The 25,101-nt window shown below is 41.6% G+C and overlaps 1 protein-coding gene across 2 annotated transcripts in view; it reads left to right on the top strand.

Annotated features, from left to right (window-relative positions):
• The window catches only part of EDAR (ectodysplasin A receptor), a 353,642-nt gene that overhangs the window by 252,108 nt on the left and 76,433 nt on the right, over positions 1-25,101 (top strand). For both annotated transcript variants that reach the window (XM_085622640.1, XM_085622641.1), the window contains exon 6: positions 6,549-6,635. In XM_085622640.1, coding sequence (XP_085478766.1) covers positions 6,549-6,635 — 87 coding nt within the window. The remainder of the gene's footprint in view (positions 1-6,548; positions 6,636-25,101) is intronic.

The raw sequence follows: 25,101 nt of genomic DNA, 5'->3' as shown, positions 1-25,101 counted from the left end.
AAAGGGTGAATGTCTGGTGCTGGTTCCAAATAAAAGAACAAGCTGTGCAGCTGCAGAAGTAGCCTATGGATACATAACATGGCATCCCACTGGGCCTTGCGATGTGACTTGCAGTGTTTCTAGTTCACTGCTGTAAAGCTTTTGAATGTGTCTGTTCGTGTATGATTTGTAGCCTGCTATAAGTTGGGCCATATATTTTCTAGGAGCAATAACATGTTCCACATAAATCTACGAACAGTTTCATGCTTTATTAGGCTATATTTTCCAAACTCACGTCAGACTTCATTGGAAAAAGATGTTTTTTGAAACATTGATAAGTTAAATTATATTTTCTTAGCCTTCCAGGCCATTTACTTTTCCTGTATAACCTGTTTTGGGTTGTTAACGACATCCTGCACTGCATCAAATGACAGGGCCGGGGAAAGAGCTAATCAGTGGTGTTTTGGCAGGTCCAAAGATCTGTGTGTGTAGCCAAGTGAGAGGTCAGGTCGCCCCCCAGTGTCATCCATTGATATTTTTCATGCCTGTTTTTAATACGCCAGTATAATCGAAACTGGACAAGCAGCGGCAAAGGCAGTAGGTCTTGCCTTTAGAATGTGAGTACCAAGCTGCTGGCTTTGCCAATGCCTATAAAGTACTGTCTAAAAAAAGTGAAAGAAAAAAAAACACTGGAGGAAAAGCAAACATATCAAAATATATCTCAACATGGCAGAACGAATTAAGTGTTTTCAATTTTTATAAAATGTATAGTGTAGTTTACTCAGGAACTGCAAAGAATTTAAAAGAATAAGAAAGTGCCCTAATATAAGGAAAAATGCTCACAAGGCCTAAAATACTTTCCACAGAGTACCCCTTTGCCTGAGATGGCTGCTGAGTGAGTGCAACAGACGGCCCTTCCCTCAGCACCATGAAGGCCTTTGTGTGCCAAACGTGTACATCCATGCAATATGGGTAATGCAGGAAAAGAACAAGAACAACTCTTAAAAGTCTACATTTTAGCCATATACGCCGGCAACTATATCCCTGTTGCTGTGCTTTTAAAGACAATCTGGGAGGGGTGGGGAGCAACACAGAACCAGGGAAGAAGTATTTGCGCACAGAAGTAGCAGAAGAGAGAAAGACCCAGTGAACCTCCACACTCTCAGAGTGCCGAATTAAAAAGAAAAAAGTAGTTCCTCAAATGTGAGTTGTGGAAGGATACAGGTCAGCCAATCAAAAGATTCATAATGAGGCTATGGAAGGAAAGCACAAGAAGTGGAAGACACACTGTCAAATAAGGAGCAAGCAGATGGGAGTGACAATAAATCAACCACTGGGTGGGCTGTAAGCCTACTGTAAATTCACAAAAGATCCTTGGCAACCTTGGTAGGCACGACCTAAAATGATGAAGACCGTTTATCATTTTAAGCACAGCATTCCATCACTGCATTGGTTTAATACACTCCAAGTAAACCAAGAATATGCAAAAGCATCTCCTGAAACATGTTTAACTCTTATTAGAGCTTGTCAGAGAAATACTCTGTCCAGCCACAAAGAGGTACTTGTTTGAAAGTCAAAATAAAAAGTCTGCAAACTTAAGATTCCACATAATAATGCAAAACACCAGGATAGATAGCACAGTTGCTAGTTCTATTGTTAAAAACTTTGCTGAAATTCCAAAATGCTTCGTAACTTTCTGGCTCAACATAGATAGCAGTGGAGCGAATCCTAGGCTTCAAATTTCTGCTTGAAACACAGACATTTCAGGTAGGCTGATTCAGAGTGTTGTTGGTAGTGTAGGTGCACTCCATGAAAAAGCGCAGCCCCTCACCCAAAGATGGGGAACTACCCAGCATGTCCTAGCTAGTACTTTGCAAAGACAAGTTGTTATTTTCAAGTCCTACCTATGCATGAAATTAATTTTGCCAAAATGCCTGGGGAAGGGAAAGGTTGTATGTCAGAATACAGACTTTTTAATGTCTCGCTGCTCAAAATATTGCACCAGAAATGCTGACGATCAAAATTCTGAAACAACAAATATACATTGCTAAGTAGAAAAATATCGTAAAGGCATATATATACATATGTGGAGTTAAGTAAATATTTACTTGTATATCCTTAGCTTTTTGGCATTTTGGTCGATTGATATTGCGGTAGCACGATACTTAAAACTGTGAAATTATGCACCCTTTAATGCCCTGATAACATTATATGTTGATCACATAGTCCCACCCCTAGCCCATCCAAAGTGTATTAATTGCTGTTGAGGAATTATGGAAAGGGCTAGGATTGGTAACTACACAACCTAAAATGTGTGTTCTTAGCAGGGCCAGCTTTAGAGCTGGTGGCGCCCAGTGCAACTATGTTTGTTGGTGCCTCCTTCTCCATGAATTCCCTCACAACCGCCCTTTAACAGTGACCCTCACATCTCCATAACCTCTCTCCCTCACATGCTTTTTATTTTGGTTTATAGCATTACTCATACCAGTATAGGGTGCCAGAGCACTTTACATCACACACAAGTTACACAGAGACAATAAATCGCAAGTGTGTAAGTCAGTGTATAGTAAATGTCACATCAGAAAGAGGACTACAGAGTATAGGAGTCACATGTCATCCATACTGGTAGGCAGTATACTTTACGAGCGCTTGATCTGGAGAAGCACAGACTCAGAATTTAATACGTACCACCATGGTTGGGTAGTCTTTACTAATAAAAATTGATTTCTACCCAAATGAACCCTTTTTGCAACATTGGGATAATGAAAGAATGGGGCCGACCTGTACTTTGCAGTTTCCATGCAGCTCTTTGATGACAGTTAATACCTCACTGTTGTATATTAGGATTTAATGTATAAATTGAAAGTAAGAAAAGGATCTCTCCGACAAAAGCAGTAACCCACTGAACTATTTACAATATACGCACTTCTGTGATCGGCATGGTACACGTACTTTGCAGCAGGCATATTCATCCTCTGCACTACTTTATGATGAGTCAAAACTTCCACTAGACAAAACTCGATCTCTCTCCAGCAGGTCCATTAATCACCATTGTTATCTTGACATTTTTATTGCTGCCTGAATCCTGCTAGAGGCAAGGTACGCTGCAGCAAGTGCTTTTAAAAACACAATATATTTGACAACAGAGCGCCCCCTGAAGTCAGCACCCGGTGTGGTGGCACCGATCGCACCGCCCTAGAGCCGGCCCTGGTTCTTAATGCCATGGTTTATTTCTCGTTCTGTCTCTGCTGTCATGATCTCTGAAACTAGGTCAGGAAGGGCAGTGCTTGGGGTAGTAGCTGATGCCCCTGGCTACCCAAAATTGAAGTTTATGGACTTTTGCTTCAATCCTCTCCACGATGGGCGGCAATATTGGATCCCTACCCTGACAGTTTTAAAATGTTATGCAAAGTGTTGTCTTTGGCAGAACTGGGTCTCTTACTTTTTCAGCTTGCGGCTGGTTGTGAGCAGACTGCCAAAGAAAACACCCAGCAAAACATTTTCAACCTAATAAGGGAGAGTAATAACTTATTGCTCCATACACAGTATGAATCTGGGGAAACATTACAGGTGAAATTCTTCTTCATCAGAGCCAATATGTCTTTCAGGTTTGTTAACCATTCCAAGCATCCCCAATAAACGCTAAATGCATGTGTGTCCCTATTATTTCCATGGTGCTGCTACAATAACAAACCAATCTTTGTTATAAGAGAAAGAACAACTTGTCTAAGAAAAGAAGAAAGTTTTTATAGACTAACATAAATTTTGCTTGCAAGGTTTCTAGACCACAAACTCAGCCAGTCATTTTTCCTATAAAACTACAATCACTTTACAAAGTCCTGCGGGGCTGTCTCAACAACACATGATGCTTACATATATAGAAGCTACCATTTGTAAGAAATGGCCAATAAGTGTGCTTTGTGCCAGTACTAGTAGAAGAGAATGTGCATTGCAGTGTCAGGATGGCATTGTTTAATAGAAACTTAATAATACCCTTAGTGTCCTTTAGAAGCATATTTGAGGATTGCCAGCGCACTCTCTCATCACAGAACTTAGAGCCTGATTTATCGTTTTGTGGATGGGATTCTGTGTCACAAACATAATCAATATCCTGTCTGCTGCATTACAAGATCCATAGGATACAATGCACTTGTAGCGGACAGGATATCTGTCACACTTGAGATGGAGCATCCTATGGGCCAAACTCTTAATCCGCCCTTTAGTGTGTAATGTACTCAAAAGCATATATCAAATGATTTAAATTTTTTATCTAACAGTTTTTAGTATCAGTCATACCAATTTAAACACATCTTATATTGTCATTATTGGGCATGTGCGTCGAAGTATATAACTATTGATTTTACTATGCTATAGCATTCTTTCAATTTATATCATATTAGAATGTTCAGAATGTATTTTTATTATTTCATGATGGGGCATATGTTTTTCATTACATGTCTTACATTTGCAGTATATATAATATAGATGTCTCTGCACATATCATTTCTGTTACCTGAATTACACACTTCATTCTGTTTTCTATTTATTTCACTATATGATGTATAATAATAACTTATTTACTGACCACGAAAGAATGGAAGGCTGAGTATGCCTTACCTGAATCCATAATTGTGACTTTCAGATTACTTCTGATGTCTGCAGCAAGCGTGAACTTGCAGAGTCATCTTTCCAAATGCATCAATACGTACACCAATATACAATTACAATATTTACTTTTCAGTATATAATTTGCAACATTCTGTGATGAGACAAATGTATTGCCAACTCTTATCTATATTCCTAACTGCCTCTTATATGTAGCACTTCCTCACAGGATGAACAATATTTCCTTGTTGATGTTAATATGTCTCTAATGCAACTTGAATAAAATGTCAACATAACATTCGTCAAATCGTATATCTTTTAATCGGTTGTGTATGAAAACCTAGTTATAAAACATTTAATATATTCACCCTTAATGGGACAGATTAGACCAAGATTGAAGAACAGCTAATGCAAGAAAAAGACAACTATATAAACCAATAATCGTTGACACATGTTTATTTGCACTGGCTTAAGAGGGGAAAGAGGACCACTTTCTTCAAAAATAAATCTGCTTTCATCATAATTCCCTTCATTGACTACCTAACCACACCTATATTAATCTGTCCAGGATCAGATGCTTGAATGGTTTGTGGACTCCCCTTCTAGATTGCTGTAATAAAGGCCAACGGATCCCACAAGCCACTGTGCCGACATCTACAGAATCATACACACACAGGTGTCTATAATAGGGTCTCAAATAAGAGAAAGATTCCACAAAGGTGCAAACCCCTTGGCAATCTTATACATTGTGATAGAAAATGAGCAATGAAGAGAATGAAAAAGGCCCCAACTCCTACTGAGGACCAAGAGGGAGAAAAGAGCCAGGCCAAATTTGAGAAATAAGGTTCAGTTGAAAATTCCAGCAGCAAGGAGCTGAAATCAGGGACAAAAATGGAAGCAATGGGGCAAAGAAAATGACAAAAAATAAGGGAACTAATGCACTGCAACACACCCATCACCCCTTCTTCTTCTTATTTTATATGGCTTTAACATAAACTGGCATCACAATAAAAAGACCTAACTTTATCCTGGATGGGGATCTTCAGATAACATCCTATAAAAGAACCCTTATTCTGGAAATCTGTATTGTGCTTGTGGGATAGGCTACTTCAACAGAATCTTTGACTACAAACATTTGAGGATATGAACTCTAGCATACATTTTACCAATATTTTTAGGATGCTTTGGTCTCTAGACTCAAGAAACAAATGCATAAAACCATCTTTTGCATGATCAAATATTTTGCATTATGTATGCTATGTATAGTCTGGTGCATTTCTGAATGTCATTAGTCTGTCTGTCAGTTGTGGCATGTGGTAAAATACTGGCACCAATAGATTAAAATAGACTACTATAAAAGATATGGTAAGGTAAGCTAAGTAGCTAGCTATGGCAGAACTATCAGTAATAAATTGTCACTCATAGACGCCTTTGTCTGAGCATAACACCAGATAGGGAGCCCACGGTGGCTACTCCTTTACCATTAGAGGACTGAGTACAATTATTATGTCCAATAGGCCCAATTGATCTCCCTGTGCCTGGGAAAAGAATGAACCAACTGTGCCAAGCAATATAAATACTCCCTTTGGAGTACACTGGTGCCTGATAACCGTAAGAAATCATGCATAATGTTCTTGCTGAAAAGACAATTCCATTGGCGCAATGAAGGAGCCCTCACTCTAGACGAATGTACCCTTTAAGATTAGTGCACTAAATATATTCTCTACTAAGACTCATCTGTGCACTTTTATTGATTGATCATATGTGAGTCTCTAAATGCTATTCTACACAAGGTAATTAGTTTTTGTTTAATGTAAATGTTTCTTGTTTGAGTGCATATATACCTGCCATAAACTTTTTATAGCTTCTTGTTGTAAAGTGTCTTTGTGTGCCATCCTGCACAGGCCATGTGCTTCTTTCCATGTGCTTCTGCTTCAGTAATCAAGGTTTTCCTTCTGTTTCAGGTATGGCATCCTCCTCAGTCCTCTCAGCCAGTGCCACCACTAGCACCACCACCAATACACTACCGCCCCTCCATCATGCACAGAAAGGTAAGACCTTTTACCAAAGTCTGAGGCAACACCTACTAAAACACTGCTGGGAACTGCTGATCTCCTGCTCAAATGCTGCCAAACTACAGGTGAACCACCACTGAGATTCCATTGTGCAACTGCGCAACTACTACTCAGCTACTACTAAACTACTACAAAACTGCAGCTTGGCCCTTGCTTGCGTACTGTTCAAGTATTTTCTAAACTATGGACTGAGCTCCTGTCATATATAGACATTTATACTTTTGTTTGAGGATACACTCAAGACCTTTTTGTCAGCTATAAACCCATGCTATGTAATAAATAAACATGAAAGCACGTTTTACAGGCAGAATAGCCATTAAGGTGAATTATAAAAAGTAGACATGCTACTTATGGCTTAAATATGTGACAAGGATCCACAAGCATCAGATATATTTAAAAAATATACAGATCCTAAAGTTCAACTGGATGTGATATTGAAGGAAAGAATTACTAAAACTAGGAGGAGCTATCACATATATGTACAAATCTAACCCAAATATTGGGTGACTTTTAGCATTATAAGCTAAAGTTCAAGAAACCAGTAAATATTGATGAAAACCTAATTTAATTGAAGATTAAAGTAATATATGATTTTCACTGGGTATTACCAGTCACTTCACACTCAAGATGGCGATGTGGGTTATGAGCAGCTTAAAGCATGCTTAAGAAGCATGAACCTTAGGTTGATAAGCTCCAGCGTGCCATACCGACAACCGCAGTAGCACGCGTCATTAACCATCTGCCTAACAAGTAGGCACTGGTGGCCAATGCTTTTCCGGGAGTATCCTACAAAGGAGTTGTGAAACAATTGGTGCCTATTATATTAAAGGTCATAACAGAATGTACCTGAGGTGGGTCATCCCCAGCGTCATCGGATCATGCAATAATTGTGGTATTTCCTAAAAAGATGTACCTGAAACACTGCGTCCCTTGTATGGATCTAATTTGCCCCTGGCACGAATGGAAAATGTTGCAATAAACATGAGAAGGTTATATCAAAACTAGTATGTCTGGAACAACATGGCTTTATTCCTTGGGGGAGCACTTTGAACCCACTTGATTTAGCTGTTGCAGTATTGGGTGTGAGGCTTGCACAACACAGAAGCATTCAGCTTTTTATATTTAGAAACGGGCTTAAGTTGGGTTTGAACATAACATAGCAAGTGTCCCGCAGCTACAAAACCTCTAAATTAATGGGAGCAGTATGGGCTTATTTGTGGTATACGTCTTCAATTTTTACAGGCAAATACAGCCGTATGATTGGAAACCTGGACCCAATTTAATTATAACTCTGTCCTTGAGTCATTTGTTTTCACGGTAAAACTCTGGGTTACGTAGGATGGATGTATTTGTGCTATTGACCTGTCAACTCAACCTCGCTGAACAATTGTCAATGGAAATAGGTGATTTCTGAAGCAAGGAGGAACCATGTTTTTGTTTGTAATCAATCAATTATGTAAGTCAGATGAAAAGTGCAATGTTGAAAAACAAAGCACCATCAATTCACAGGCAGCAGTCATGAGCAGCTTCTAATTGTACTAGTGGTGCAGTGCTTAATTTGGAAAGGAATACCTGCCAAGGTCCAATGTTTTGCTCAGAAGCCCATGGCCTGCACTACTGTATGTCAGCGTGCCTAATACCAAGGCTGTGTAATCTCGAATCCACCGCATTCCCACCAGACCTTGCTAAGTACTAAGTGGCGTAATCTCGAGTCCACCTCATTCCCCTTTTATCTACCCCCAGACACATGCTGAATACTAAGGTGGCATAGTTTCGATTCCCCCGCATTTGTCTTTAATCCACCACCAGACACTCCCTGCCCCTTTAGTTCACTCTTGCTATTTTTTGCTCTCTCCCTTTTTTTCATGATTTTTTCGTCTCTCTCTTCCTCCCTCCTCTTGCTCCGGTGGGCCGCACCTGCAACGACAGCTCAAATGATGCACTGAGCTGAATCCTGACCATAAATCTCTCATAAGCACAGCAGCATCTTTGACTCCTGGGATTAGAGTAGGAAAATTGCACCTAGCTAACCCTGAGTAGGTATCAGCAAAGGGCCATTGGCTATTTGTTCAATGAGATACCCCTCTGTGATTATACTGATGACATAAATTTAATTTAATTTTCAATCGTTTTTTAAATATTCTTTCTTGTGAAACAAGAACATTGTTCTAAAGAATGCAGCCACCTACTTTCAACTCCCACTCTCAAATTCTCACTGCCCCCCACACCAGACCACTTATGGTCTTTGAAAGGAAGTTCGTAATTTATCCATTTTTCAGGATCGCAGAAGATCCAAATTGTGGCATTAAAAACGGGCCAATCAGTCCAGAAGCGCGCAAGGTTGTGCCTCTGTAGTCTTTGTTCAAGTATGGGAGAACTGGGCTCCACATTTTTGTGAAAAGCCAAGATTTGTCTAGAAGGTCATACACTATTTTCTTGTGTTGCATGAGATGCCAGAGCATATGTAACCAGAGTTTGTACGTTGGCCTAATAGGTTCCCTCAGAGAGGAAGGATAGGGTTTAGCTGCCAGAAGGAGATGGGATATCCTCTTACCCGCAGTGGAGTGGAGGGGAAGAAACCCGCTCATGGTCTACCATGTAGACCTATTTCAGGAAGCTTATCTATGTCCTGATCATGGATCTGCGAGATGGCAGAGAAAATACTATCACAATAGTCCCCTAGGTGTGGGCAAAACCACAAGATGAGCATTAGGGACCCTGTCCCTCTACAACCTTGCCAGCAAGTGTCAGGAATGGTAGGGTTAGTGATGTGACAAGGGTAAGGTGCCCGCTAAATAGTATTTTCTATAGGGTATCTCTACCTTAAGCGTGGCGAGCAAAATTGTGAGTATGAAGGACTAACACATGCAGTTGCTTGTTGTCAAGTATTGGGATGAAGTCTTTCACTCACTGTAGTTGAAAAGAGGGTTTGTTTGCAATCATTGGGGAATTGAGTATGCTATAGATTTGAGAGGACAGGTGTTTTGGCAATGTGATGCATTGGAGGAACTCTTTGAAAGGTGTAAGCATTCCGGTGGCACTTAGTTTCATGCAGCTCTGTGTGACCCAGTGTTAGATGTGAATACAGTAAAAGAACTCACTCTTGGTTATTCCAAATTGACATAATTTTAAAAGCATGATCCAGCGAATGATGTTCCATGGATCTCAAAACCGAAGCTGGCTTCATCAAACCACTGAACATTCTGAAATGCCTATTGTTTATGATTATTAGCACTGCAGGACTGGGTAAACCGAACAGTGTTTTCCCTTTATACTGGATGACCCCTTTAAAATGAGGTTTGTAGCTAGATTTCCTAATATATTGCAGCTCTTAAGTTCCTTATCTACAATAGTAACAAAGTATGTTTTTGATGCCAATTTTGTGGCTCACATTAGCACGTTTTGTTTATAATTCTCTTTTGCATCAGTAGAATAAGTGCAAATTGCTTTACAAAAGGTTTTAGCAGTGATCTGCAAAAACCTTATTCACTGGAATCAGTGGGCCCGATTCACAAAGGCAATCTGAGACAAAAGTCTAACTTTACAATTTTTGGTATTCACAGAGGTCATTTACGAGTCGTATCTTTACGTCTGCAGTCGTGCCAGAATCTGCGCACCCGGGCCGGAATTTCCATCTCGGGTCGGATGAAGTGCATTCAATGGGCCGGAATTCAATTTTTACAAAAAGGAACATTAGGAATGTGAGATACATGGTAGTGGAGGTGATGACAATCAGTTTGAGGAGGGAAAAGGGTGTGGGTCAAATAATCTATTTTTTCATATTCATATACAAATAAATCCAGCCTATTAGCACACAATTATATTTTTTTTAAAACTCCCAATCATAACTGCATTTCAAAAACTTGTCCCACACAACTGACCTATAAAGCACCTCACACCATTAATAATTCAATTTATTTTCAATCCACCCACCTCAATTTAGTAAACGATAAAAATAAGTGGAAGACCCATGCAGCAGATTTGTCACATTTTATCTGCAATGTTGTTTTAGCTCAAACTTGTGTAGCTGGTGTCATCACCACACTGAGAAAAATTATGGACAACTCAATCCTTAGAGTTCACATTATAAACTGCGGTATTTAGGTACGAATTAGCATTTGTGACATCATCACAAAATTGACATGTTTAAAATGGAAAAATGCTTAATCATTGCAAATATACAAATTAAAACTCAGTCTTTGAGTGATTAACAATGTTTTTTTGGGCAGGAAGGGGGTGTTGTTCACATAAGCCGAAGAGATAGTAAGTTGAAAGTGTAGTTAATCCTGCATTCTGCTGACAGGTTTAGATGCTTGAGATGCAAATTCTTTCAGCCCTGGGCACCACAATAACTTTTCAGTTCTATCTCCTACATAGACAGCTCAAGGAGAATGTTTGGAATGCTGGAAGCGTGGCATTATGCATTGTTTTGGAACCCTTAATGTAAAGACATAAAATGGTTCTTAGATGAAAAGAGTATGCCAGCGAGGGAAGAACAATAGGTGGCATCCTAAGCAGCTGATGATGCCAAGCAGATACAGTTCAAGAGTTAAAGAATGCAAGTCCTTTTTTGGGATTAAAGACAAACAATGCTGAGGGAAGGTAAGCTTTCTAAGCAGAAATGTGACTGGGTCTAGCATTCAACAATTATCATCTAAACCTGTGATTCAGCTGGAATGGGACATTGTTCGGGATCCTGCAGAATTACCCCCAAATAATTTTATTAGTACACGATTAAGCCTCTTAAATTGATTAATATGGCATGAGGTGTAGGCATGAGGTGTAGGCATAAGGTAAAATGAGCAAGGAGACAATGGGAAGGGGTCCCCCCTAACCTTTTATGAACAGAAGAATGCTCATTTCAAGAAGTCTTTTTTTAGACTGGTACAGATGTTGCCCCAATTTTATAAATTATAGATGTTTCTTGTCACAGAAGGTTCGTCGGTAGTATATTTATTTAGTTAGCTAGCTAGCTAATTTTTAGGAAGTTGTACAAAATGCTTTGTGTACCATTTCAGTTAGTTCAGAACATTTGACAGACGTTTGGAAGAGTGTAATAATATTGGAGGGAGCCGCATTTTTATGACTGCGGAGACTCCGCACATAACTAGATAGGACAGGTCTATCTCTTTATGTGCGGAGTCTCTGCAGTCATAAAATTATTATTAGAAAAATTAAACTCGTAGTTTGTGAATACCAAAAAAATAGTAGACTTACAGAAAAGTGAAATTTTACTTTTGTGAATCAAGCCCATGGTTTAGTAAAATGATTTATTGAGAGTAGTTACAGGGAAGAGTAATTGAAAAGCAAAGTTTTCAAGTTAGCACAGTAACAGGAGTTTTATGATTTTGCAGAAGCTCGAAAGATCTATATCCCTCCCAGCTGTACATAGACGAGTCATTTATAGTTTTGTGGGAATCAGCGATTTTCCCGCCTTGCCAAACTCAAAGTCACCCAACTCATTTAGAGGTGCTGCTAACAATGGAGCTACCACCATTGGTCAATGAGATGCGGGGGCTCATCAGCCACAGGGGTGCACGTGCCATGAATCAGGAGGTCTGCGTTATTTAATACGGTCCTCCAGATGCATATTTTCTCTACCTTGCTCGTCTGTGTGAGAATTGGAAGACCCTGGCAGGGAAAACAAACACTATCCCCATGCACTGGGCCAAGACTCACTACGTGTTAATATAATCGATTTTTTATTATTTTGAGGGGGGGGGGGAACTAAATAAGATCCCTTACCAGCCCTGTGGTGCTTTCTTTCTACAAACCAATGTGTTGAAGTTATATTGTGAAAGTAAGTGAGGTAAGTATATAAAACTGCCTTGCATGCTGTGGCAGCTGTGAAGACATAGTCTTGGATTCTTGCATTACAATTATATCTGAAATGAGTTGTTCCGTTGCATAACATAGGTGCTGGAAGTTGGGATGCATGGCCTGCAGCAGCAAAAAAACCATGCTGGGGTTCAGAAGGTGAATGTGAAAGAAAGGTGGCTTTAATTTTGTTTTTATTGTGTCACATTTTTTGTGCTTTCGAAAAGGTCAAATGTTAGGCTACATCTTCTGACAAACTGCTGCTCATTCTTTTAACATGGAGATTGGTGTTTACTTTTCCTTCTCTGACTGCAAAGTTAGAGGATTTTCTAATGTGAACTATCTGACAATCTTACTGGAATGCAGGGAGTGTGAAGAGAAAGGCTGTGGGATATCAGTTTTTCCTAACACACAACAATATTTAAATATCTATAAATGAATTGTACAAATATTTCAAAATATATCAGCAGTTAGGAAAGAACAAATGAAACGCTTTTTTAATGAAATGTGATTGAAACAAATATTTTAATAGGATCAAAACAAATCAAGACACATTACTTGTTGGTTGCCCACGATTAATATTTGCTAAAACCCGATTTTCACACATTATCGCTGTGGGCTATATAGTTTATCACTAAAACAGCAAGTCAGTGCGAATTTTACGAACATACCAATGGAAAACATGTGTCTGTAAATGACAGTGCGCTTCCACACCATGCTTTAGTAATATACTTGCGACAGTTACCACCAGCCACATACCACACCCTTACCACTTTTCTGCTGACATGACTCATTTGCTACACTTGTTCTTTGTGTGATGCTTGGAATTTGTACAATCCCTTTGACTACATTGATGTACCATTGATGGCAGCACCCCATCTCTGAATATTGTTCCAGTACCAATGGTGCATACAGCCTGATAACCCCGTCTGCAGTGTGTAGATTTTGCCTCTTCGAGGGGTGGCACAGAATCAAATACATTGATTATTGTTCAGTATTATTGCTCTTCATGGTATTTTTATAGTTCATTTTATAGCTGATGGAACAACGTTGAAATGCTGCAGTTGGAACAGTTGTGTTATACAGCTACATCTTCTTTGATCATGACCAAGCACACTAGAAATATAAAATACTGAAAAAGTGCACACTTACAAGGCTTGCTCCCTTCTAGTGTGGGAGTCTCTAGTGTGACACTAGTTGGGGGAGCACATAGTCTGGCATTTTACAGAGCTTCTTGAATTAAAGAGAAGGTGAAGTAGATCATGGACTAAACATTGCTTCTGTGAACCTGAGGATGTCAGTTAGTTGTAGGGTGAGGTGGTGGTAGGTCTCTAGAATCTACTGGTAAGAGCATGTGAGTGATGTGTTTTGTGGCTCTAGGTGTTTTTCATGTTCCCCGTGCTGCAATTTGCCATATGTACTCAGGCTCCATGCACTGTCCCTCATTAGCTTGGTATATTTTATTTATTTATTTATTTATTTAGAGTTTTATAGAGCGCGAACCAGACCCGTGAAGGCATCAGAGCGCTTTACAGGAATGATAGAAGGTAAACAAAGGGCTTTGGGAGGTGAGGAAACAGTTGGGATGAAAACAGGGAGATACATTATACAAAGAAGCAGGCGGTTTCAATCCGCAGGAAACCTGTGGGAAAAAACAGGTGAAAACATTTAGAACAACAGTCTCAGTGTGGGTAGGTATCATCCAGAAAGACCATGGAAAATGCCGAAATAAAGGGTGGAACAGGGTCACTGAGGTGCATGTAATGTCCGCGTTAGCGGAGGAATCTGCCCATAAGGAATGTTTTGGCCTCTTTTTTGAAGCGAGCCAGAGAGGGAAGTCTTCTGATGGCGGGCAGGAGTGAGTTCCAAATTCTAGGAGTGGCCCCAGAGAAGGCCCGATAGTACGTTTTTTTTTCCACAAGTGTGCCAGTTGGAGCAAAAGGTCTCTGGAAGATCGGGAATTTCTGGCTCCTCTGGATATCACGAGTTTCTGGGCCAGAAATGCTGGGGAATTGGAATATAGAGCCTTGTGAGTGATGCAAGCCAGCTTAAGTTGGATCCTGGCCTCTAGAGGAAGCCATTTTAGAGCTTTCAAGTGGGGAGGGATGTGACCGAATTTCTTTGAACCAGTTAGGAGTCTGGCAGCGGAGTTGAGGCAGTCTTTCAGTGGGGCCAACGACTTGGCTCTTGGGTAGACCTGCGAGGGTCGAGCATCCATATTCTAGTCTGGAAATGACTAGAGCCTGGATTGCCATTTTTAGGTCGGGAGTGTCGAGGAAGGGTTTCAGGTTTCTTAGGTAGCTCAGGTGAAATCTGACGGTTTTGGCCATCAAATTGATATGACCACACAAATTCAAGCAGCCGTCAAGGGTTGTTCCAAGGGATTTGGCCGAGTCTACAATGACAGGGGGGCAGTTTAACGCTGTGATAGCCTTGATCCATTCTTGAATGTCAAGGTTGTTTTTGTTTGGTGAGATGAGGAGAAATTCCATTTTTTTTGCATTTAGTTTGAGCTGGTTAGAGGTGAGCCAATGCACAGTCAGCTTCAAGGCCTCATTCAGGGAGAGAATGCCCTCAGCAGAAGAGAATTTAATGTAGATCTGAGTGTCGTCGGCATACATGTGGTATGCGATATTGGCGGTACGAGGCACCTCTGTGCCTTCTTCCTCCATAAGATCTAGAGGGCTAGGCGTAACGGGGGTAGGTTTGTGAATAAAGAGGAGGGTCTGAGTTTCGTCCTCAGAGAGGTGGCAGGGGTGCTTGCGGGGACGCAGGTGTCTCAATGATAGCAGTAATGGGTGAAGGAGGGGCACGGAGGAAGGGGAGGGAGTAGAGTACTGCGAGAGCTTGAGATTCGCAAAGGAAAATTCAGTGAGGTGCAGGAGGTTCTTTAGATCCAGAATGGCGATGTGGATGCTCAGGGTTAGTTCAGCAGCTCTGCGGTGGAGAGTGTCAATATCACTATAAGTGGGAGGCTCGTGCGGCAGGGGACCGAGGGTGTGGGGGCGATTATGGGAGACTGTGCTGGTAGCCTGGTAGTGAGGCTATGTCGATCCGTGTCATGAACCATAGTAGGAGTTCCCATATCCCAAAGGGAGGTGGGATTTTGCGGTTGAAAGGTTGGAGGTTTGAGGGTGCTTCTGTTGGCAAGCGCTGGTAGCAGGGTGGAAGGGCTAGGTCGGCTAGATTTGAGAGCCCTAGAGGGAGTTTCAATGGCCAAGAGAGAGGGAAGAACTTGAGGGCAGGGGGTCAGAGGTTTGGGCGCGCATTGGTTTGCATGCTCTGGTGGCATGGTAATAGGGCTGGGTCGACCTGTGTCGTGAGCCCTAGAAAGGAAGTTTCGTGAAAGGCTAGGCACCCTTGTCGGGTTGGGCAAAGAAAGGTGCGGGGAGGTGAGGAGGGAGGAGGGTCGTGCCCATATTTTTTGAGGAGGGTGAAGAGGTCCGCGAATTTAATGAGGTCTTTGGGTGAAGCTTGAATCAGGATGATGACGTTTTTGTATAAAGTAAGGTTAGCGGACGGAACGATCGTGAGTTTATTGCCGTAAGGGATGTTCCTGGCTTCATGCACGTTAAGAAGGTTTGAGATGGCTTTGCGACATAGGGAGTAGAAGATGAGGTCGTTGATGACTGTGCCCTTGTCTGCGCTAAATCGTAGGTCCGAGATCAGGGTCTCAGGGTGACTTTTCAGGATGGAATGTTTTAAGAATTTAGTGGCGGTTTTGGAAAGATTAGGAGGATAGACCACAGTGTAGGAGTTGTCCCCCTTAGCGGTTAGGCAGGGCCCTTCCATGCAGGAGAGAAGTAGGGCAAATTTAAGGTTGAGGAGGAGCGAAAATGGTCAGTCCAGGGCAGATCACATTGGGACACTGGATTGCTCAGAACTGCGAGTGACCCAGAGACGAGATGGGGATAGTTGAGTGGCGGATGTCTCAGAGGCATTGGGGCACGCGGTGGCAGCCCTGTGTGTAATAACCTGGCGTAACTGTTGTGGCCAGGTGAGTTGAGCAAACTCGTTATAGGCTTCTAATTCTGAGGAGTCACGTTTCGTAGGTATCGATCATCTGGGGACGGGCAAGGTGAGGTAGTTTGGAGCACGTACGGTCCTCAAGCTACGTGGTGACAGCCCTGTGTGTGGTAACCAGGCGTCACTGTCTCTAAGGAATACGTGGCCAGGCGAATTGAGCAAAATCAAATTAGGTTACTTAATTTGTGAGTCAAGCCTCGTAGGTGGCGGCCATCATGGGGACAGGCAGGGTGAGTAGTATAGAGTAAGGGCGGTCCTCACGCTTAGTGGTGGCGGCCCTATGTGAAATGACCAGGCTTAATTACTATGGTAGAAAGTGAAGCCAGGCGAGCTGATCAAAATCTGTTTAGGCTTCTTGTTAGGTGGTATCAAGCCTCGTAAATAGCAGCCATTTTAAGGTCAGGCAGAGTGAGGTAGTATAGAACCAGGACGGTCCTCAGACTATGCCTAGAGGGACGTGGTATGTGGTCGGCTAACAGGGAGGCTATCTGTTGGCAAGTGAGGGGCTGAGGGGCGGTGGTCTTGCTTATCCCCTGCGTAAGATGCGAAGTTGGCTGAGTAGCGCAATGTCGTCCGCCATTTTGAGGGTCCAAGCAAAGTGTTCTCCACTGGTCGCAGTGGCCGCCTGATGGCTCGGGGCACAAAGAGGCAATGAGCTATCGGATCGCGCAAGCACTCCACTTCCAGAGGTGCTCTTGGCAGACCGCTACTTGAGCCTAGTATTCCAGCTCTCTATTACGTGGCTGGTGTGTCGAGAGTTTCCGCTTGTCTGTCGCGATGGCGGGAGCGGTCCAGGGTGGCACAACAAATAATGTGCCGAACTCCTGGATTTTGGCTGTACACAGGCTACAAGGAGTGCCATCAGGCACAAGCGTGTCGCCGGCCACCACCGCCGGGCATCGGGCGCCGGGCTGGTCCGAGGGCAGCAGTACAAAAGACTACCAAATGGCCACGGAAACCAAATGGTGCCGGTAGCCACAGCCCCCCTCCACAGTCAGTTCCAGACGAGGGTCTTCCGGGGACGGAGAGAAAAGTGCCCACTGCCAGGTGCTGGATGCCGGGCACGGTCAAGTCCTCTGGGACGCGGGCCGACGCTTTCTCTTTAATCTGTGTGTTGCAGACTTTCAGCAGTCAATTGTGCTTTTCCTATATCCTTTATTGCTCTCTGTTATCAGCCAGTCGCATTGCAGTATTGCGTATTTATGTGTATTCATTTGACATAAACAAAAAAGTGCTGTTTTTGGAGCAGTGCTGTCACACCGAATCAATATTAATCTTTATCGCCACAAATTTTTAAGTACCTGAGCGAGTTATAGTGTCAACTTTGCCCCAGTAAGAAAGTTCCTTTTAGATTCTTTGTTCTGTAATATTGCTGCCCTTTCAGTACCAAATACCATACATTTATTGAGGTTACCCTCAACAGATAGTTTGCCACAAAAGAAATATATATATATATATATATATATATATTCACTGACAAAAACCAAAGGTTTCAGGGGCGTTATAGTTAGGAATTGGCATTTAAAAAACCTTAGAAATTCACTGGAAAAACCATAGGTTTCAGGAGCGTTATAGTTAGCTGGACATTTCCCTCGTACAAAACCCTAGAAATTCCCCTGTTATAGTTAGTTCAGCTAACTATAACTCGCGCCCCCGCAATGCACTGCTGATGACGTCACATATTACATCACTCATGACATGGTCAGTGACATCACTGATGACATCATCCAGTGAGTATGTGTTTCTGTACAGTTTTAATATGTTTAATATATATAGGGAAAGGTCTGTTGAAGAATGAGTGGGTGTACAAGTGTGTGAATGGATGATTTTCTAGGTGTGTAACTGACTCTATAAGTGAGTCATTAAATGTATCTTACTGCAGACTAGTGACTAAACTGTGTGAATTTCTGTATGTGTCTGTGTGTTGGTGTATAAGTGGCTGCATGGTTCTGTGAATAGCTATATGAGTGTCTATATGGGTTATTGATTGGTTGTCTGAGTATCTGTATGGGTGCCTAAGTGTTTGTGTGGGTAGGGTGTGTGTGAGACTCTATGCATAGATGTGCGAGTGGGTGATTCTATGGGTGTATGGGTTTAAGAGTGCATCTGTGATGGACTGTATGGTTGGGTGAGTGTATGTATGGGTGTGTTAGGGATTGAATGTATATCTCAGTGGTACATGTGTGACTAACTACATATGTGAAAGGCAGTATATATGTGTGAAAGAGTATATAAGTGGGTATATGTGAGAGTGTGTGATTGTGAGAGTGGCTGTATGGATGAGTGTGTGCTTGTATCAATGATTGTATAAGAGCGTAAGAATGTGGTACTATTTTTATGATTACGTGAACTTAAGTGTGTTTAACTGTATAGGTGAGTAAATTGGACTGTGTTTAATTATTTGCATGACTGACTAGGTGTGTCAGTACCTCAGTGGATGATTGGTGGTGTGTGAGTGTCTATATAGGTGTATAAATGAATATGATAGTCTTGCACGGAGTGACTGTAAGTATGAGTGACTGTACAGGTTAGTGAGTGGAGGTGTATGTAGACCTAAGAGTTAATGAGTGGGTATGTAGTTATTGGTATTGGAGTATCTATGGTTTTCAAAATGGCCGTCTGAAATTTTGAGTCGGTGTATCAAAGGTTATATTAGGGTGTGAGAAGATGCACTAATTTATCACATGGATGACGTCATCAGTGATGTCATCCGTGATGTCATCAGAGATGTCATCAGTGATGTCATCAGTGATGTCACTTACCATGTCATGAGTGATGTAATATGTGACGTCATCAGCAGTGCATTACGGGGGCGAGAGTTATAGTTGGCTGAACTAACTATAACAGGGGAATTTCTAGGGTTTTGTACGAGGGAAATGTCCAGCTAACTATAACGCCCCTGAAACCTATGGTTTTTTCAGTGAAATTCTAAGGTTTTTTAAATGCCAATTCCTAACTATAACGCCCCTGAAACCTTTGTTTTTTTCAGTGAATTTCAAAGGTTTTTTAAATGCCAATTCCTAACTATAACGTGCATGAAACCTGTTTTTTTCAGTGAATTTCAAAGGTTTTTTAAATGCTAATTCCTATCTATAACTTATCTCTAAAGATATCATGTTTAATGATTTTGATTGGATTTCTATATTTTTCCAATTCAGTGTGTCAATTTCATTAATTATGCTTTTTTTAAAATACGTTTTTAGCACCATTTTTTAAACTTATTTTTTCAATTAATTCTTTTAAAAATTAAAAAATATTATTTGAATTTCATGGGTTTTTCAAACATATTTTTTTATATTTTTCAAAATATTTTTTTAACTATATGTTCAAAACGTTATTTTATATATTTTTTTCCATGTTTTTGGATCCACAAACCCACCGCGAGAGGATCCGTGCATCCAACGCGATAGGATGCACGCACCGTGCGCGCATTTTGCCGTTTTTTTTTTAAAAAAGGGGGGCCCAGGGGGTCCTTCTGGGACCCCTTAAGCACCTCTAGAGGGTCAGAGTATTTCCACTCTGCCCCCTTTATATGTTTTACACACTTATTCCCCTTGCTTCTTCAGCCTCGCTTCTACCGAGGCAGAAAATGGCCGCCAACAGTTCCTGGTTTCGAATGTAGACAGACACTCGACAGCCAATTAGCATTCAGCGCGCAATCAGGAGGGTGCGCGCTCGGTTCGGGGAGGGTGCGCTTACGGTGCGTGTAGGGTCCGCGGATCCTCCCCGGCCATAGATATTTATGTACTTTTAACTCTAATTTTCTCAGGAACTACTGAACGGATTCACACCATTTATGCAAAAGGCATGAGTCTGAACTGAGGACTACCTCTTTGCCAAATTTGGTGTCATTCCGTTCAGCGGTTCGGGCTGTAGCTGCGACAACAGATTCTATGGGAAATTGCATAGGGAAAGCGCGTTTTGGGACCCCCCTTTTTTCTCGGCCCCCGCTTGACGAATCACCATGAAACTTTCAGGGTAGGAGCGGAGCGGAGCTGGCCAAAAGTTTGGGAAATTTCGCGAGGATTCTTCAACTGGCGCCAGCCTTAATGGGAATAGAATGATGCGGATTTCCTATGGAAAATAGGTCCTTACTATAACTATCTACTGGCGACCGCCAGTAGATAATATATATATATATATATATATATATAACCATCACTCATATCGATAGTAAGCCACATAGTACTCTTTGATAGGACTGAAATAGAACTTTATTGAATACACGACGTTCCTGCTTTTTGGATTTTATCCAGATGATATTTTTGGCGGGTCTCAAGACACACTGTTGATAATATTTGCACACTCAGTTATAATTATTTCGTATTGTAGGTTTTGCATTTCATAGGAGATCTGTTTGGGATTGCCCATTTACTCCATACGATCCAACTTCAGCACAAATTTGACTTCATGTGTTCTGAGTTTGTTATAATCAACAGTATTTAGACTCTATATTAAGTGTCAAACTCGGGAGGTTAGATCAAATTTTGTATTGAATGCATACACACACACGAACATAATTATTTGTTTACATTATGCAGGTATTACGATGTTGTTTTTTGCGGGTAATTGAATTTGCAAAATGAAAGTATGTCTTCTATTTCTCTCCGTCATGTGACATGGGTGTCAGCATTTTTAAAGACCGCCATACGCAAAGTTTGTCTCATGTGATCAAGGCCGTCCGTCGGCCGAAACGCGTCATGACAGAAGGGAGACTCTAATACTTTTTGAAAATAAAAAAGTGTTTACCGGCGAAGAGGAGTTTGTGCATTCTTTTTCTTGGAGAAACTGACGAATGCTCTGTGCCTATATTCGTATCGTCAGGAAGTGGGTCTGCTTCCGGTTACGAACCCCCTCCTCTCAAGCAGGCAGCCGTTACCAGCCAACGTGTTCGAGAAGCGGTCCGGGAGGACATTGAACAACGGCAGCCCCCTGTGTCAAGATTTCCTCATCCAAACCGACGAACCGAGCAGCAGACGGGTTGGAGGACGTGCCGGCAGCAGAGTTTGTCTGATGTAAGCGGTGAGTGGGATTGAATACACCCACAGGTGGGGAGGTGTCTGTATATATATTTCTTAAGTGCTGTTGGATTATTTTGGCGCTGGACTCCCATTAGAATTCAAGTATGTCAATGGACGCTTTGCGAGATCGTGAGGCAGCAGCTGATGCTCTCTTCAGTAATACGCCTAGTACAGTGGTACAAAGTTCGAACATAGCTACAACTGAAATTAATTCTGATGTTACATCTTTGCTTAAACGTTTGGAGAAATGCATGAAAAGCGAGATTACAAAGTGGTGGGAACATAAGTCTCTACAGAAGTACGAGGAAGCGGGAAGAGTACCCCGTGGTCTAAGAATCTTTGTAGCACCGTCTTATGAGAACCCTAACCCTGATATGTTAAAGGAATGGGCAGCAAATAATTTGGCAGCATCAATGACTATGGTCATTATACTTATCAAATACGCCAAGATTGATCGTGAGAGTTTATTAAAAGAAATTGAAGATATTAATGAGCAACTGAATAAACTTGAACAAACCGATTACATCACTAAGACAAAGAAAGAAATTGGCGAAAGGATGAAAAAACATGAGGATAGAATCAAGATACGCAAGGCATTCAAATATGCAAGGGATAAAACTGACTACGAGTTGGGACAAATATTCACGTTCTCTCGTAAGTATGACCATGCCAAGAAAAACATATCAGGACGAACGACTCATAAAAATGTGGTACCCAGCACAGAGATCGCGGCAACTGGTAATGACGGAGGAGAATTGAGTTCCGAAACAGGCTCACTTACGAGCGAATATGAATCTGATGACGGCATGAATAGAAATCAAAGGGCGGGTGAGCAGGTGAACATTCTTAGTCCGGCTGAGGAGCTTAATTTTTTAGCAGAGGACCGCCTACAAACACTGCGACCACGGAATCGGAACTTGCCTCAAACAGCAACAAGCGAAAAAATCCACGTCGCCGAGAAAGGCGCAAATGCAGGAAGAGGCAAATCAAGAAAGCAGCGGCGCAGGAGATAATGGCCAACAACAATACTGTTGTCAACCTGTCGCAACTCGTCCTTACAAAAGCTGAAACGCAGATCTTAGCACTCGGTCTATCTTATTGCCCGGAGAGCAGCTTCAATTATGGGAAAACACGCATTGACATTTATAAATATATTAGGAAGCTGAAATTACAAAAGTTTTTTACCATCAAAGAGGGCAATACCATCTCAACCCTGCCTGGCAATGCGAGTACTTCGAATACTGTTAACCAACCCAATCTTGTAGCATCTGATGCATCCATCATGCTTACTATCAGTGAACTCAATAATGAAAACCGTCTTATCGATGTCCCGACCATGAGTCAATTTTCTACTCAGGAAAGGCTTGGCTTACTTAATCTGACGGAATCCAGTGCTGGGCTCAGTCCATTTAAGGCTAAATCAAAATTCTATCCTATGATGCCCAAGGACGCCATAGACATTTTTCATGAACGTATAGTTGATGACATCAAAAAACTATACCACAGAACCAACCACAACAAAACCAGACTTAAACATCAGGACATACAATATGAGAATCTTATTCGCAAATTGAGAGACAGAAAAGATATTGTCATCAACATGTCGGACAAGAGTGGCAATGTGGTCATCTGGCCAAGGGAACAATATACAAAGGAGGCTCAGACACAATTGTCCAATACAGAATGCTATTCTTAAACCATGTTAAGTGAATATCATAAAGCTAAGGATATCATCAAGAAAGACCTTATGAACTGGAAACGACAGGGGCTTATTTCCAGCCAGGAACTGAACTTTATGCTTAATGATTATCCCATCATCCCAACCCTGTATCTAATACCGAAAGTACACAAAGAAATTAATCCCCCACCGGGCAGACCCATTATTTCGGCGATAGGTGGAATGAGTGAACATATCACTGAATATGTCGATTATTTTTTACAACCTTTTGTACAAGGACTGCCATCTTACATCAGAGATACAGGGGATTTCTTAAACAAAATCCAAAATATTAAATGGGAAGATGATTTGTTCTTAGTGGTAATGGACATTGAGTCTTTATATACCAGCATTGACCATCATGCTGGTCTGACAGCTGTTAAACACTATTTGGACAGTAGACCCTTAGGCCTGTATAACCACAACATTATGCTCCTAGAGATGGTCAAATGGTGTCTTTTTCATAATTTTTTCATGTTTGAAAATGCAGTATATCGTCAGATGCGGGGTGTAGCCATGGGGGCCTGCTTCTCTCCCAGCTACGCGTGTTTACACGTGGGCTGGTGGGAGGAGCAGACCCTCCATGGCACCCTGGCTAGAGTGGTTGACAAACAAGTTTCGCATTGGCATAGATACATAGACGATGTGTTTTTTATTTGGAAAGGTGATCGTGAGAGTGCTTTATTGTTTATTGATGAACTCAATAACAACATATGTAACCTTAAGTTCACTGCATTAATTAGCGCCTCTGAGGTTCCCTTTCTTGACACTAAGATTTACATTCAGGAAGGTCGTCTTGAATCAACACTCTTTAGAAAGCCTACAGCAGGGAACGCCACTCTACATGCGACCAGTTCTCACCCCAGCCATCTGATTCGGAGTATCCCCTATGGGGAACTCCTTAGGTTGAAACGTATCTGCAGCACAGATGAGGAATATGTCAAATGCTCTGAAGAGGCATTGTCCAGATTCAGAGAAAGGGGATATAATAACAATATCCTTCGACAAGCTCAGGTGAAGGTGGCTCTCAAATCCAGAGAGGACCTTCCATCCCCTAAGAATGATACTATGACACCTTTGACGAGCAGCTCTGAAAACATTAACGCACCCCGTCTTATCATCACATTTAACAAACAACATAACCAGCTCAGGAGGATAGTTAACCATAATTGGCCAATACTGAAAACAGATGCAGTATTGGCACCCAGATTACCATCTACTCCTACTATTACCTTCAGACGGGCAGTTTCGATGAGAAACCAGTTGGTGTCCAAAAACATAGAAACCTCTGCCAAAACAAATTGGTTGCAACCCATCAAAGGTTTCTTCAAATGCGCATCATACAGGGCATGTAAATTTGGAGTGAATACTTCGCAGTACAACACTCCTTTTAGTCCCACTCCAATACGAATTAGGGGCCATTACACCTGTCGTACTGAATTTGCAGTGTATATTTTAACTTGCACCTGCGGTTTTAAATACGTGGGCAGCACCAAACTGCAGGTTCATGCGCGCATTCTACAGCACCTTAGGGCCATCGTAAACAATGATTCCACCTATCCTGTGGCCCGTCACTTTAGAGCTGTTCATGACAATGATCTAACCTGCCTCTCATATTTGTAATAGACGCAATCCCTACATTAAAACATGGGGGGAATAGAGAGCGCATGCTTAGACAATTGGAAACTCGGTTAATCATTGAGCTCGATACTAAGACACCGCTTGGGCTCAACACAACGGAAGACTTGCACAACTTTCTATGAATTTTCATGATAACGAAAAAATATTGAACATGATTGGATTCTGATATCTATCCATGATGCTTTGATTGTGCATTTACTATGCTCCTTGTCTGCATACA

This window comes from Triturus cristatus, chromosome 8 (assembly GCF_964204655.1).
Source record: "Triturus cristatus chromosome 8, aTriCri1.1, whole genome shotgun sequence".
NCBI classification, from domain to species: Eukaryota; Metazoa; Chordata; class Amphibia; order Caudata; family Salamandridae; genus Triturus; species Triturus cristatus.
Note: the sequence above shows the minus strand (reverse complement) of the source record. Positions and strands in the feature narration are given on the sequence as shown.